Here is a 17,356-nt window from a genome sequence, read left to right on the forward strand (position 1 = left end):
GATCTTAGTTATTTCTTGTCTTCTGCTAGCTTTTGAATGTGTTTGCTCTTGCTTCTCTAGTTCTTTTAATTGTGATGTTAGGGTGTCAATTTTAGATCTTTTCTGCTTTCTCTTGTGGGCATTTAGTGCTATAAATTTCCCTCTACACAATGCTTTAAATGTGTCCCAGAGATTCTGGTATGTTGTGTCTTTGTTCTCACTGGTTTCAAAGAACATCTTTATTTTGGACTTCATTTCGTTATTTACCCAGTAGTCATTCAGGAGCAAGTTGTTCAGTTTCCGTGTAGTTGTGCGATTTTGAGTGAGTTTCTTAATCTTGAGTTCTAATTTGATTACACTGTGGTCTGAGAGACAGTTTGTTGTGATTTCTGTTCTTTTACATTTGCTGAGGAGTGCTTTACTTCCAATTATGTTGTCAGTTTTGGAATAAGTGTGATATGGTGCTGAGAAGAATGTATATTCTGTTGATTTGGGGTGGAGAGTTCTGTAGATGTCTATTAGGTCTGCTTGATGCAGAGCTGAGTTTAAGTCCTGGATATCCTTGTTAACCCTCTGTCTCCTTGATCTGTCTAATGTTGACCATGGGGTGTTAAAATCTCCCATTATTATTGTGTGGGAGTCTAAGTCTCTTTGTAGTTCACTAAGAACTTGCTTTATGAATCTGGGTGCTCCTGTATTGGGTGCATATATATTTAGGATAGTTAGTTCTTCTTGTTGAATTGATCCCTGTACCATTATCTAATGGTCTTCTTTGTCTCTTGGAGAAGTTCTCCTGGATAATTTCCTGAAGAGTGTTTTCCAACTTGGTTCCATTCTCCCCATCACTTTCAGGTACACCAGTGAAACACAGATTTGGTCTTTTCACGTAGTCCCATATTTATTGGAGGCTTTGTTCATTTCTTTTTACTCTTTTTTCTCTAACCTTGTCTTCTCGCTTTATTTCATTAATTTGATCTTCAATCACTGATACCCTTTCTTCCACTTGATTGAATTGGCCACTGAAACTTGTGCAAGTGTCACGAAGTTATCTTGCCATGGTTTTCAGCTCCATCAGGTAATTAAGGTCTTCTCTACACTGTTTATTCTAGTTATCCATTCATCTAACCTTTTTTCAAGGTTTATACCTTTCTTGCAATGGGTTCGAACATGTTCCTTTAGCTCAGAGAAGTTTGTTATTACCGACTTTCTGAAGCCTACTTCTGTCAACTCATCAAAGTCATTCTCTGTCCAGCTTTGTTCTGTTGCTGGTGAGGAGCTGTGATCCTTTGTAGGAGAATAGGTGCTCTGATTTTCAGAATTTTCAGCTTTTCTGCTCTAGTTTCTCCCCATCTTTGTGGTTTTTACCTACCTTTGGTCTTTGATGTTGGTGACCTACAGATGAGGTTTTGGTGTAGATGTTGTTTTTGTTGATGTTGATGCTATTCCTTTGTGTTTTTTAGTTTTCCTTGTAAGAGTCAAGTCCCTCAGCGGTAGGTCTTTTGGAGTTTGCTGGGGGTCCACTCCAGATCCTGTTTGCCTGGGTATCAGCAACGGAGGCTGCAGAACAGCACATATTGCAGAACAGCAAATATTGCTGCCTGATTCTTCCTCTGGAAGCTTCATCCCAGGTCACCTGCCTATATGAGGTGTCTGTTGGCCCCTACTGGGAGGTGTCTCCCAGTTAGGCTACATGGACCCACTTGAAGAGGCAGTCTGTCCATTCTCAGAGCTCACATGCCGTGTTGGGAGAACCACTGTCTCTTCAGAGCTGTCAGAGCTGCAGACATTTAAGTCTGCAGAAGTTGTCTGCTGCCTTTTGTTCAGTTAAGCCCTGCCCACAAAGGTGGAGTTTAGAGGCCAGTAGGTCTTGCTGAGCTGTGGTGGGCTCTGCCCAGTTCGGGCTTCTTGGCTGCTTTGTTTACCTAATCAAGCCTCAGCAATTACAGATGCCCCTCCCCCAGCCAGGCTGCCGCCTTGCAGTTTGATCTCAGACTGCTGCACCAGCAGTGAGCAAGGTTCCGTGGGCATGAGACCCACCGAGCCAGGCACAAGAGAGAATCTCCTTGTCTGGCAGTTGCTAAGTCCTTGGGAAAATTGCAGTATTTGGGTGGGAGTGTCCCATTTTTCCAGGTACAGTCTGTCATAGCTTCCTTTGGCTAGGAAAGGGAAATCCCCTGACCCCTTGTGCTTCCCATGTGAGGCGATGCCCCACCCTGCTTCAGCTTGCCCTCCGTGGGTTTCACCCACTGTCCAACCAGTCCCAATGAGATGAACCAGGCACCTCAGTTGGAAATGCGGAAATCACCTGTCCTCTACATCAATCACGCTGGGAGCTGCAGACCAGAGCTGTTCCTATTCAGTCATCTTGGAACGGATCCCCCAATATTTCAAATACTGAACATATATCCCCTAACAAAAGTATTGGCTTGGTGTAGTGGCTTGTGCCTATAATGCTAGCACTTTGGGGGGCTGACGCCGGTGGATAGCTTGAGTCTAGGAGTTCTATTTTTTTTTTTTTTTTGAGATGGTGTCTCGCTCTGTCGCCCAGGCTGGAGTGCAGTGGTGTGATCTTGGCTCACTACAAGCTCTGCCTCCTGGGTTCATGCCATTCTCCTGCCTCAGGAGTAGCTGGGACTACAGGCGCCTGCCACCACGCCCGGCTAATTTTTTGTATTTTTTAGAAGAGATAGGGTTTTATAGTGTTAGCCAGGATGGTCTTGATCTCCTGACCTCATGATGCCCCCCTGTGCCTCCCAAAGTGCTGGGATTACAGGCGTGAGCCACTGTGCCCAGTCTCTATTTTTTAAAATAAAAATTAAAGCAAAAGTATCTTCCCAAGCACCCCCAAAAATAGAATAGGAGGGAAAGACTGATAATAATGAGAGTCTTCCTCCTCCACCATTCCCTGGAAATTGGTGGCAGGTCTCATTTTGATGTGTGTTGCATTATTATAAGCACAGACTTCGGAGGGGGCACTGATAAACAGCACTAGCAGAAATAAGACTATCTGCCCTTCAATCTTCTCACATGTTCTCCAGGATTCTACCTTCCCCGCTACCAGCCACTTCAGCAACTTTTTCTTGAAGTGATAGTCTGGAGAGATGACTTCAAAATACTCAAAGTCTCAAGAGAAATACACAGAAACGATTAAGGTTGCACAGAGATGACCCAGTCATTCTTTTGAGTTGCTGCAGAAAAATTGGATTTATTTATTATATATTTTACACAAATTGGAAAGAAGGCAAAGTTATTCAGTAAGGTAACTATTGGTCCAGAATCTTCCTGTGACAGTCTTCTTCTGGAAACAGATTTCACTCACTCCAGCCACAGGGGTAGCTAGGCTAAATACAGAACCTAATGTTTCCTTGACCACAGGGACTGGTCTAAGGGATGGGTAATGAACCAGTATAAATCACTGAATTCTTCCCCTAGGATTTTTCATGTCGAAGCTAGACAAATCAGCTTTTTCTGCTGGTTATAGAGTGGTGAGAATACGAGCCTAGAGGCCAGGTATGGGGGCTCATGACTGTAATCCCAGCACTTTGGGAGACTGAAGCAGGAGGACTGCTTGAGCTCAGTTCAAGACCAGCCTGGGCAACATGGCAAGACTTTATCTCTACAAAAAACAAATACATAAATAAATATTAGCCAGGCATGGTAGCCTGCACCTGTGGTCCCAGCTACTGGGGCAGTTAAGGTGGGAGGATCACTTAAGCCTGGGAGGTGGAGGTTGCAGTGAGCCATGTTTGTGCCACTGCACTCCAGCCTGGGTGATACAGCAAGATCTCATCTCCCAAAAAAAAAAAAAAAAAAAAAAGTAGTGTGAGCCCAGAGGTCTCATAACCATGTCCATGTCCTTCATCATGTGAAGAACCCAGTTGAATGTAGGGTCTCTTACCTGCAAAGATAAATAGAGGTGAGAGGTTTGGGGTTGTATTGATGGGAATGTAAACATCTGTTCTTGTTCACAGGCTTAGCTTTGCTCTACCCTTATTCTTCTCAGGTTGGTTACATGTGCCAACCAACTTCCCCCTTTGCTTAAGCTTGTTGAAATAAGTTTCTGTTACCTGTAACAAAATATATCTTATCTGCTTAGGTCCAGTTCCATACATCTGAGTGCCTACTAGGTATCTCCCTTTGGATGTTTCCTGGTACTTCAAACTTGTATCTGTAGTAAAACACATCTTTCTTCTCTTCTGTACTCTACCTGTCCCATTTCTTCTATTCTCTCAATCTGGTTACCAACATCTACCCAGCTGCCCAAGCCAGAAATCTATAGCTCTTCTAGACTTCTCTCTGTCTACCTGATCCCCCATCTCTCAATAACTAATAGGTTTCTAAGTGCTATTCCTCTATTCCTTGATACCCCTTCTGTTTTTTTCCTTCCCCCATGATACTGAAAACATCAAATCTCAGAATGCTTATGCTCCCCACTGCCCCTGTTCAATGGGGTCCCTGTCCCCTTCTGATAAAACTTCTGGTCCCTGATGATTGGTCCAGAGCAGTCAGCACAAAGGCTGGTCAGTAACATATAAGAAAGTGTGGCAAGAAAATTCTCTCAAACAGAGAACAAATACACCAATCAGATCGTTTTCTATGAGGAGATCAGTACTTGCGACATGAAGAGGGCTACTCAGTTGCCAAACAGAGGCTGAAGATATGCAGAGAGAAGGCAGAGGTGACAACAAGCAGGCTTTGGAAACTCTTGAATAAACAGAACATGAGTAAGCAAAAACTTCCGGGTGCTGTGAACGGAAGGTAAAGTGATTGTCTGGAGTACTGGAAATGAATAGAGGAATGAAATCACCATAATAGAAGAGGACCAACTCTTGCTGTGAGGATACAACAAAACAATACTAGAACTGCCCCAGAACCTGAATTGCTTTCCAATTCCTAAAGTATACATACCCCAACCTGTATGAAACATGGCTGGATAACAATACGTTGCTTCCTGTGTGATTTCTGTGTTCCCCTGAGATTCTTGCTATGGCCTCAACACACAATAACATAAATTCTAGTTGTATAAATTAGTTCCCCAACCAAATGATGCTCTGCCATATCTATGTGCATACATGATTTCCTCCAATTGGAACAATTCTCCCATCTCCCATATAAAAACCCCTAACTTTGCCTATCATGGACCCATCTTTTAAGACTGAGCTCAAGGTCCTCTAAGCAGCTTTCTATAACTCAGCCAGGTAAGCTCCTCTTCCTTTAGTCTAGCAAATGGTAATTGTATGTCTTCATAAATAAAATATGAGCTTCTTTTGTTTACCTTTGTATCCCCGGGCCTGGCCCAGTACCCAGGACAAAGCAGACATTTAATGAATGCCATTGTTTTGGTTAAAGCTCTCAGTTGCTAGACTCTTTCAATAAACAATAAATGTACTAGCCTTCCATTATCACCCCTCTTCCAATATATCTAATTACAGTCTGCAGTATCTGAAGTGGGCCACGGTACTAAAAAAAGACAATGATTCCATGGCTTTTATGTAAGATTTCCTCAGTTCAGAATGCCCTTCTCATCCCTGTTCCCCAACTTCTTCCAAGAACAGAAGTAGGAAGTCCAGAATTAATTGCACTAGTTCAGGCAAGAGAGGATGATGGCCTGGACTAAGGAGTATTGGTGGTGTAAGAGGTAGTGATACATTCTGGAGGTGGAACAGGCATTAAGTACTTGGTGAAGATTTGGTTATAAGAGGAGGAAGAGAAGCATATCAAAAACGAATCCTGGAGTTTGAGACCAGCCCGGCCAACATGGTAAAACCCTGTTTCTACTAAAAATACAAAAATTAGCTGGGGCTATAATCCTAGTTATTCGGGAGGCTGAGGCAGGACAATCGCTTGAATCCAGGAGGCAGAGGTTGCAGGTTGCAGTGAGTCAAAATTGCACCACTGCACTCTAGCCTAGGCAACACAGTGAGATTCTGTTGTGCAAAAAAAAAAAAAAGAATAAATCCTTTGACCTCAGCCTTGGCTGCACTGTTGGCTTCCCTGGTTTTGAGGCTTTTGGACTTGGATTGAGCCATGCTACCAGCTTCTCTTTTTCCCCAGCTTGCAGATAGCCTATTGTGGGATTTTGTCTTGTAACTGTGTAAGCCAATTCTCCCTAATAAACTCCCTTTTAGATATACATTTGTATTATCGGTTCTGCTCCTCTGGAGAACGCTAACACAGTATCATTCAGTGATATTAAGTACATTGACAGTGTTTTGCAATCACCACTACCACCTATCCCCAGAACTCTTTTCATCTACCCAAACTGCAAAACTTCTTACATGAAACACTAACTTCCCATTTCCCCTTCCTCCTAGTCCCTGGTATCTACCATTCTTCTTTCTGTCTGTATGAATTTGATCACTCTAGGCACCTCCTATAAGTACTATTGTATAATATTTATCCTTTTGTGACAGGCTAGTGTCACTTAGCATAACGTCTTCAAAGTTCATCCATGTTGTAGCACATGTCAGAATTTCCCTCCTTTGTAAGAAGAAATATATTCCGCTATATGTATATAGCATATTTTATTTATCCAGTTGTCCTTCAACAGACATTTAGGTTGCTTCCACCTTTTGGCTATTGTGAATAAAGTTGCTGTGAACATGGATGTACAAATGTCTGTTCAAGTCCCTGCTTTTTATTTTTTGGGTATATAGTCAGAAGAGAAATTGCTGACCATATGGTAATTCTAAAGGTTTTTTAAGGAAGTACCATACTGTTTTCCATAGTGGCTACACGATTTTATGTTCCTATCAGCAATGCACAAGGATTCCTCCACATTCTTGCCAACACTTGTTATTTATTTATTTATTTATTTATTTTTAATTTTTAATAACAGCTATCCTAATGGGCCTGAAGTGGTATCTCAGGGTTTTAACATTTATCTAATGATGAGTGATGATGAATATCTTTTCATGTGTTATGGGCCACTTGTGTATCTTTTGTGGAGAAATGTCTATTCAAGTTCTTTGCCTATTTTTCAATTAGGATGATTTTGTTTTTGAGTTTATAGTTATTTTGTAATAAGAACCAGTTCTAGGAATACGGGTCTAGGTCTTCAAAGCATGAGAATAAGTGTATTAGAATGGCATGAAAATTCTAGGGACCTTGGGAAAAGAGGCAGAAAGAGATGAAGCTGCCAAAGAAAATTGGAAAATGTTAGTCTGGCTGGGTGTGGTAGCTCATGCCTATCATCCCAGCACTCTGGAAGGTTGAGGCAGGAGGAATGCTTGAGCCAGGAGTTCAAGACTAGCCTAGGCAACATAGTGAGATTCTGTCTGTATAAAAAATAAAAACATTAGCCAGGTGTGTTGCTGTGTGCCTGTAGTCCCAGCTATTCAGGAGGCTGAGGTGGGAGGATTGCTTGAGCCTGGGAGGTAGAGACTACAGTGAGCTGAGACTGCACAATTGCACTCCAGCCTAGGTGACAGAGAGAGACTGTCTCAAAAACAAACAAACAAAAAAACTTTTTAAAGTCTCACTCTTTAGAGAAGAGTAAACAAAATACACTCAGAATTCTGGGCTTATTTTAGTATTGTAGTTTGAGAACTGTATAAGCAAGCACTGGTGGACTGCCATGTGAACCTAACCACTATATAAGAACACTACTTATATAAAAATATAAAAAATGCCCTATGTTATAATCCTTTAATTTAAATGTAAACTTTTGATATATAATTCATGTATAAGCTGATGACTATTTACATACTAAAATTTAAACTTGGAAAGTATGTTGTTGCATTAATGGATTACAGAAATAATTCCTCATCATACAATACTTTAAATTAGGAATTTAATATTTTTCAATCACCAAAAATTCATTTGCATGAATCATTTGTGGTATGCCAAAATAAGAAAATACACATGATACAGAGTTGTGGAACCAATAGATAGTCATGATATAATTGATAGAAACATCAAGACAAAGCAATTATGTACAGATAGAGACAAGGGTTGAGGAAAGAGTAAGGGTGCATAGAAATCTGTGCTGTTAAATAAAGTAGCTATAGAAAACAGTATTACTGATCACTAATAATAGATAACTGACCACCAAAAATAACATCAAGTTTAAATTGGATAAATTTTATTATTTTTAAAGTAACCATTTTATTGAATCTATTGAAAACTGATAAACTATTAGATTCTGAATTTTTAGTAAAACGTTATAAGACCAAGGTTAGAGAAATAACCTATCATATGGTTGTATAGTGTAATTCATATATTTTAGCATAAATATAACATTATTTTAAAGCATATCTAGGGTTATTTTCAATGTTTTACACTTTCATACTCTCTATAAAATAACTTATAGTTAAGAAAACATACCATTCTCTCAAAGCAAAATAAAACAAAGCTTTCTTTAATCTGAAACTAAAGATGAGCTTTCCATTTCTTGTCAGGATCCGTGCTGCTAACTGTAGAAAGAAAATCAGAGAGTAAAAATTTAACAATAGATAAGTAAATGCACTGGATTTTAAGTTACCTTGTGGCTAGAAAAAGCACTCATTCTTAAAATAATTTTGTTGCTCAATATAAAGTTGGGTATTTTTGGTACATGTAAAAACATTGCTAAGGCTTCCACATCAAATTCAAGCTTAGAATTCTGGCTTTTAAGGATTACATTTCTATAAATTAGTTTGACAAACTAACACCAGAAAATAATTACATAATTACTGCTTTAACATCTCTGAGTTTGCTACCTTTACCACTGTTTAAAACCTTTGGCTGTTCCCAAATCTACCACATGTAAAATTCTTTGTGGTTTTCGGGTCTGGGAGAATGGAAGTTATCTTCCTACTACATGTCTTTGATTGCTATTCTGGTGGGTAAGGATTGGAATTCCAACTGAGATTCTAATTCCCATGGGAGCCTTTGGTTCCAACTTGTGGTCAACTGGCCCTGTGCTACTGACCTTCCTAGCGCCTGTCTCTCTCCAATTTAAAGTGATATTCATGGGAGAACTCTGATGGGTATGATTTTTCCTCGAAGGAAACTAAGGCATCTGTAAAAATATTTTAAATGCTGGTAATAGAAGAAAATTTGGAAGCATACTCACATATTTTTCCTTCTTTTTCTAGTTTTTTCAAATGAAGCAAGAGATTACGTTTAGCCATTTCATGTAAATTCTCAGGAGTATTCTAAAAGAAAAATGAAGGTGAAAAAAATTCCTTTTTTTAAAAAAAGAACAGTTAATGTTTTTGAAAGCTTTGAAGAAAAGCAAAATGTAACAAAAGTTTATCTTAAACACATTTTTAACTTATAACATTTTTCACAATTTCACTTTGTATACATCTTGTTTTATATTCTATCTATACTCCTATAGATAGAATAGGTTGTAAGCGCCATAAAGACAGTAGCAGTATCTGTTCTTTTTTTTTGAGACAGAGTTTCACTCTTGTTGCCCAGGCTAGAGTACAATGGCGTGATCTCAGCTCACTGCAACCTCCGCCTCCCAGGTTCAAACTATTCTCGTGCCTTAGCCTCCCGAGTAGCTAGGATTACAGGTGTGCGCCAGCATGCCTGGCTAATTTTTGTATTTTTAGTAGAGATAGGGTTTCACCACATTGGCCAGGCTTGTCTCGAACTCCTGACCTTGGGTGACCCACCCGCCTTGGCCTCCTAAAGTGCTGGGATCACAGGCGTGAGCCACCATGCCCGGCCCAGCAGCAGTATCTGTTTTGTTCATTACTGAATATTCAGTGTTTAGCATAATAATACATAGCAGAAACACATTAATATTTTATGAATGAATAAATGTAAAAATTATTCTTAGAACATTTTCATGATGCTACAGACAGTTGGCCCTATAATTTATTTATTAGGTTACAGGGTAATATCTTTGTATAGTTTGATTTAAATTTAATTTTTTTAAAAAAGTTTTTGGGCTGGGTGCAGTGACTCACACCTGTAATCCCAGCACTTTAGGAGGCCGAGGCAGGAGGATCACCTGACGTTAGGAGTTCAAGAACAGCATGACCAACACTGAGAAACCCTGTCTCTACTAAAAATATAAAATTAGCCAGGTGTGGTGGCACATGCCTGTAATCCCAGCTATTCAGGAGGCTGAGACAGGAGAATTGCTTCAACCCAGGAGGCGGAGGTTGCGGTGAGCTGAGATGGCACCATTGCACTCCAGCCTGGGCAACAAGAGAGAAACTCTGTCTCAAAAAAAAAAAAGGTTTTGAGATACAGTCTTGCACTGTCACCAAGGTTGGTGTGCAATGGTACGAAATCGGCTCACTGCAGCCTTTACTTCCCAGGCTCATGTGATCCTCCCATCTCAGCCACCCGAGCAGCTGGGATCACAGGCATGTGCCACCACGTCCGGCTCATTTAAAAATTTTTTTGTAGTTGAGGTCTCACTATGTTGCCCAAGCTTGTCACGAACTCCTGGGCTGAAGCAACCCTTCCACTTAGCCTCCCAAAACGCTGGGATTACAGGGGTAAGCCTTACATACTAAAAATGTAAGCCACAAAAGCTTACATTTTTAACCTCTAAGCTATGCTACCTAGATGGCAGACATCTAATAAACATGTGCTGAAAAACTGAATTATACTGAATGCCATATAGTGCTGTCAATACAGTGATATTCTCAGAGGCCACTGAGGTGTAAGGCTCTTTCCCTACATACTACTTTACTCATGTTCTTTGATTTTTTTTTCCTTTTTCTCCATTGTTTGGCATTGCTACTACTTCTCACTGCTTTGCTACTACTTCTCACTGTTACCATCCCAATATTTGTGTCTAGCAGGTCACCCCTCCTTTCTTGGTGCAGGCTAGGACACGAGATAATCAAGATGGCTAGAATAATGCAAAAATTATTACAAAATGTAATCGTCAGGCTCTTGGTAGTTTCTCCTACATAGTTAGGCAGTTTCTTCTACATAGTTAAGTATATAAAGTTCAATGATGGCTCAAAATGGCTATCTTTGTTCTCTAAGGCCAGTTTTTGTTTAATTTTAGCGCTGTAGAAAGTTTAGGCTGCTGGTCTCACATCTAGAAAAGTGGCATAACTTCTGATCTGGGATATGATAAGTTTACCATTTCTATAGTCTACTAAATAGATAATTCTAATAAATCTGTGGCTACATACAAATAAGAAAACTGAAAATTACCTTGTAAATAATTTTTACAAGTTCCATTACTGTAAATGATTTCTCAAAGTTCTCACGAAATAATGTAAGAATTTGCTGCTCTCGAATATTTCTGTGAGAAATGTATTGTTGAATTTTAGCTTCAGCATTATGAATTACTGGGCCATGTCCTGAATTAAAATAATTATAAGAGTTACTTCAGCCAGATAAAAAAATACTAAGTACAACAGAAGCTAACTCACTCTATTTAAAAATAATTCATATGATATATTGAAAAAGCATACTAAATGTCAAATATGAACTATTTGGAAAGCTATATAGGTGAAAGAGATTTAAAAATTATGTACATTGCCCCCCAATTAGAAAATTATAGCAAATAGAATCTATAGAAAATATTGTGTACATTAAAAATAGGAATACAAATTTAACAATAAAACATAGCAATAAAAACAGCAACTACAATAATAACAATAGGTAATGTTTATGGAGTGCTCACTATGTGCTAGGCACTGCCCTAAATGATTAACATACATTATTCTTACAAGAATCCCATGAAGTAGGTACAATTATTATACTTTTCTTATGGCAGAAACTGAGGCATATGGAAGGTAAATAATCTGTCCACAGTTACATAGCTAAGGAGGGGTGGAGTTAGGATTCTGACGGGATCTCTTAACCACTCTGTGCTCTTGACCATTAGGCTAAGCTTATAAAATACTGCAAAAGGAGAATATAAAAAGCAGTTTCATGTACATGACCAAGCTCTATTAAAAATTCCCAAGACCCACAGGAGAACTTTAAGAATCCTATGTATAAGCTTATGTATGTCAGAAATTTTGACAACCCAGATTAAGTTATACTATAATTTACCTCCCCTTTAAGACAGTACACATTAATATTATATATTATACAAGTCTGGAAGAATGATGTTCTCAAATATCTGAGAACAAAATATTCAGAAACAGGCTAACCTGTTACGGGATCTGGTTAGACACAGACCTATCATTTATTTGCTGTGTGGCTAATAAATGAGGAAGTATCTGAATCTCTCTAAGCTGTTTCTTCTGTTGTGTGGTGAGGAAACCACTACCTACTTTACAGGGTTTTGGTGAGGATGACAACTGTAAAGGCCCTTGCACAAAACCTGATGGCTAGAAGGCTTTAATATTATGGTAGCTATGGCTACAGAGCATAATTTAGATATAAACAACTGCTGTGCTAGTAAGCCAGTTCACTGGATTCATTAAAGTACTCTAGAATCTTGACTAGGCAGCCTTTCATTAGCTTAGCCTGAATGTGAATTCACTGAATGTCTGCCCTCTTCTCTTTAAAAATAGCTGTCTTTAGCAAAAACAAAGCAAAACAAACAAAACCCCCAAAGCTATCAGCCTGCAATCCTTTAACGTCATCATATTAATCTAAATGCCCAGCTCTACTGTATGTTTTTTATTTCCCCAGCAGTAGGAACTCATCACAGAGTATAAATGTGTTGAAGATACTGGATGGATGGATCTTTCAATGGGTTAGGAGCAAGTTAGAAGAACTTAGAAAATTAAGTGACCTAGTCCCTTTTTCCTTTTGGGCCTTTTTTTTGGGTTCTTTCTTAGCTTTTTTTTTTTTTTTCTGAGAAGGAGTCTCACTCTGTTGCATGATCTCTGCTCACTGCAACCTCCGCCTCCCATGTTCAAGTGATTTTCCTGCCTCAGCCTCTTGAGAAGCTGGGATTACAGGTGCCCGCCACGATGCTTGGCTAATTTTTGTATTTTTAGTAGGGATGGGGTTTCACCATGTTGGCTAGGCTGGTCTTGAACTCCTGACCTCAGGTGATCTGCCTGCCTTGGCCTCCCAAAGTGCTGGGATTACAGGTGTGAACCACTGCGCCTGGCCATTTCTTAGCTCTTAAGATGAAGGAGAGATTGATATTGTAGAATAGTCCAGTGAGATCTGAGATATTAATATGTTTCTTTTTCTGGAGAATGGAAATAAGGATTACCATTTTATAGTTGATATAGAAGCTATCGGTATTTCAATATTGTAAATTAAAAAAACTAAAGCTCAGAGGTCAAACATTACCCAAAGTTACACAGCTAAAATGTGGTCCAAATACAAATCAAGTTAACAAAAATGACGGTGGCTTATGGAATGAAAGTATTTTCCCATTTCAATGTAAGCTTATTTCTTTGAACAGTTCTATTAATAACTGTATGTTGAAAAATAACCCTCATATCTTTATCAAAAGTTATTAATATGGCTCTCGGCCTTCTCTTTAACTGCACAGCTAGACAGGACTTAGGGGTGTATTTTTTTCCTTTTTTTTTTTCTTGAGACAGAGTCTCACTCTGTTGCCCAGGCTGCAGTGCAGTGGCGGATCTTGGCTCATTGCAACCTCCACCTCCCAGGTTCAAGCAATTCTCCTGCCTCAGCCTCCCGAGTAGCTGGGATTATAGGTGCCTGCCACCATGCCCGGGTAATTTTTTTATTATTAGTAGAGACAGTGTTTCACCATGTTGGCCAGGCTGGTCTTGAACTCCTGACCTCAGGTGATCTGCCCACCTAGGCCTCCCAAAGAGGGGTATATTTTAAAGAAGTAGTTTATATGTTTTTTTTTTTCCCCCCGAGACAGAGTCTTGCTTCTGTCGCCTAGGCTGGCACATAGCAGTGTGATCTCGGCTGACTGCAACTTCCATCTCCCAGGTTCAAGCGATTCTCCTGTCTCAGCCTCCCAAGTAGCTGGGATTACAGGCGTGTGCCACCACGTTCAGCTAAGTTTTGTATTTTCAGTAGAGACGGGGTTTCACCATGTTGGTCAGGCTGGTCTTGAACTCCTGACCTCATGATCTGCCCGCCTTGGCCTTCCAAGTGCTGGGATTACAGGTGTGAGCCACTGAACCTGGCCTTATATGTTATCTCTTCAAGGCCAAATACATACAGAGAGAAGCCAAAATGAACCTTCCTCATCATCTGACACAAATGGTTTGCTAGGTTTGAAAAACTACCCACTTTGGCATGCCTGTAAACCCAGCACTTTGGGAGGCTGAGGTGGGAAGACTGCTTGAGGTCAGGAGTTTGAGAACAACCTGGAAAACACAGCAAGACCTTGTCTCTATTTAAAAAATACAAAAAAATTAAAAAATTACCCACCTGGATATATAATATCAGCTTTAATTTTCAATAACTCTTTTAAAGAGTTCATATAATCATAGAGGTCTTCAAATATTGTTGTTCCTTCCCCTAGGATGCAGTCTCCAGAAAAGATAGCATTTTCCTCCTCTAAGAGTAGAGCCATATGATCATCAGTGTGGCCAGGTGTATATAGAACTCTGGTTGAAAGAAGAAATAAGGAATAATAACAATTATGAACTCAGGCTTAGAAGAAATTTTGAGAAGTAAATTATTCTCTATCCTTATCTTTAGACACAAATAAACAGATGAGTTAAAAAGTTTCTTTTTTTTTTCTTGTACCCACTGAAAATTATCATTAGAAAATGCTCTCCTTCAACTAAACGAAGATTCTCACTCTGAAGTAAAATTTAATACTTTTCCCACCCTTTTTTTTCTTCTTTTTTTTTTGAGACAGGGTTTCATTCTTACCTAGGCTGCAGTTCAGAGGCACAATCACAGGTCACTGCAGGCTCAATCTTCCAGGCTCAAGTGATCCTCCCACCTCAGCCTCCTGAGTAGCTGGAACCACAGGTGCGGGCCACCAAGCCTGGCTAATTTATTTTTATTTTTTGTAGAGACAGGATCTCATAAAATTGACAGGCTGGTCTTGAACTCTTAGACTCAAGCAATCCTGCCACCTCGGCCTCCCAAAGTGCTGGAATTACAGGCATGAGCCATCTCGTCTAGCCTCCTACCTTTTTTCTTATTTTACAAGTAATAAGCACTGATTATAACAAATTTGGAAAATAGAAAAGCAAAGTATTTAAAAGAAATGAACATCAACAACCATTTCTATTCCTCAGAGGGAGTGCTTTTATTATTATAGAATATATATTTATATTTTAAAAACAAAACTGTGATATTGTTTTAATACCTGATTTTTGAATTCTTAACTTACTATATTGTATTTTCCTACATCATTATATGTTTACATCATTTTATACACACATACATACACACACACACACACACACACACACATATATATATATGTTTATTTTTGAGATAGGTCAAGGTCCTGCTATGTTTTCCAAGCTGTTCTCATCCAGGCTGAAGTATGGTGGCGTGATCCTGGCTCACTGCAGCCCTGACCTCCTGGGCTCAAGCAATTCTCCCACTTCAGCCTCCCGAGTAGTTGGGAGCACAGGTATGTGCCACCACGCTTGGCTAATTTATTTTTATTTTTTGTAAAGACAAGGTCTCTCTATGTTGCCTAGGCTGGCATCAGTATATACTTTTCAAAGACAAGTATTTAAGCGCTCAGCACAGTAGGTGGCACAAAGTTGCATGCTTAATAAATGGTAAAAAATTTATTTTAGTAGTGATTATCTAAAAGCTTAAAAGAAACTTTCTTAACAGGCAGCAGGTGGTCAGAAAAAGACTCTTTAATCTATTTTTTTGCTAATTAAAAATTTTAAGAACAGAGCTTTTTTTTGTTTTTATAAATTTTACCCTACATAAGAAATTTAGCATGCTTTTGTTTCCTTTTTCCTTTCCTCCAATTTTCAGTTTTTGTTGACAAAACTGATTATAATACTTTTAAAGTATGACAGGTATTTTATTTCAAAATTTCTTATTTACATTTATATTGTTTTGTAACTATGCCAACAAGAAACCAGATAAACAAAAAGCTGAGTTCAAATAATCTGTTCTGCAAAGCACCCCCTGACTTCTCAGCAATATACAGACTTAATTCTCTGTACTGGTCACCTTTGCCTCTACATTATTATTCTACTTTGAATTATATATTATTCTATAGGCTTCAGATTGTTTTGTTTACTATTCTACCTCACAAGATTATGAGTTCCAGAAGGGCAGGACTCTCATCTCATTTTCATTTTTATATACCCAGTACTTGGCACTTAGTAGTAGCTAATTTTAGTAACAGATTGCTTTCCATGTGCCAGGCACTGTCTTCAGGGATTTACACATATTACACATTTAACCCTTACATTACTTTGGGTTAGGCATTATTAACCTCTCTATTTTACATTTTACATAAATAAATCACAGCAAATAGCAATAAATGTCTAAAGGAATATGGTTTAAATTATATTTTATTTAGTTTAAGAGGATAATTACCTGTCTATTCTAGTCAGTATTGAGTTATTATGTGCTTGGAATGATATCTATTTCTCTATCTGTATATATAATTTTTTGTTTTTATTTTTTTGAGACAGGGTCTCGCTCTGTCACCCAGACTGGAGTGCAGTGGTGCAATCTTGGCTCACTGCAACCTCTGCCTCTCAGGTTCAAGCAATTCTTCTGCCTCAGCCTCCCAAGTAGCTGGGACTACAGGTGCTCGCCACCACGCCTGGCTAATTTTTGTATTTTTAGTAGAGATGGCATTTCACATGTTGGCCAGGGTGGTCTCAAACACCTGACCTCAAGTGATCTGCCTGCCTTGGCCTCCCAAAGTGCTGGGATTACAGGCATGAGCCACTGTACCCAGCCATGCTTGGAATATACTTAATAAATCTTCACAATAACGGAATATTTTGTTGGAACAGGGTAAATGTGACAACATATAGATGAGTGATAAGTGACTTATCAGATAGGAGAAAACGGAAGCCTAAACAAGCAGCGGGGAAAGCTGAGAACCAATCAGATTTGCACTGCAGAATTCCTCAAAGTCTAAGGATTTGGGAAATCCGGAAGTGGAGGGTGAAGTGGAAGGAAGGTGGCTGAAATAAGAAGTCTATTGAAAGTCTTTTTAACAAACATTCAGATCCTCAGAGTCTCTTCCCACTTTGAGTTGAGAAGTGCCCCAATCTCACTAAGGAAAACGCTGGAGGTTTAACCTTTGAAGAGGGTAAAACAAGGCACAGATGGAGGAAGAGATAATATACGAAAAAAAAGGAAGATTACAAGAATATATGTAGATTCCTATGCCTTCTTTCCACACTCAGCTTCTATAATTCTGGCAGCCAGGCCTTTACCCTACATGAAGATTAGAAGAGTCTTTTTCTAAGTTATTTTACCAGCTCAGGAAGAAAGACTCTACGATACCAATGATGGAAGGTCCCCAACTGAAGAGCTCATCCAGATTATCCTACAGTGAGGCTTAAAGCCTACAGAAGACTCCCCCTCACATTCTCAGAGCTCCCAAATAGCTTGTAGT

General features: G+C 39.3%; 1 protein-coding gene across 2 annotated transcripts in view; it reads right to left on the reverse strand.

Moving 5' to 3' along the window:
* Positions 1 to 5,831: 5,831 nt before the first annotated feature.
* The window catches only part of LACTB2 (lactamase, beta 2), a 32,929-nt gene continuing 21,404 nt past the window's right edge, over positions 5,832 to 17,356 (reverse strand). The window contains exons 4-8 of one of the 2 annotated variants that reach the window (XM_011940937.1): positions 14,215 to 14,393; positions 11,095 to 11,243; positions 9,035 to 9,116; positions 8,305 to 8,393; positions 5,832 to 5,906 (exon numbers count right to left, since the gene is read on the reverse strand). In XM_011940937.1, coding sequence (XP_011796327.1) covers positions 8,350 to 8,393; positions 9,035 to 9,116; positions 11,095 to 11,243; positions 14,215 to 14,393 — 454 coding nt within the window. In that variant the 3' untranslated portion in view covers positions 5,832 to 5,906; positions 8,305 to 8,349. Of the gene's footprint in view, positions 5,907 to 7,754; positions 8,394 to 9,034; positions 9,117 to 11,094; positions 11,244 to 14,214; positions 14,394 to 17,356 lie in introns of those variants that run through there. The other variant, XM_011940935.1, reaches the window with a different exon arrangement.

Source organism: Colobus angolensis, unplaced genomic scaffold (assembly GCF_000951035.1).
Source record: "Colobus angolensis palliatus isolate OR3802 unplaced genomic scaffold, Cang.pa_1.0 Scaffold194, whole genome shotgun sequence".
In the NCBI taxonomy this organism is placed as follows: domain Eukaryota; kingdom Metazoa; phylum Chordata; class Mammalia; order Primates; family Cercopithecidae; genus Colobus; species Colobus angolensis.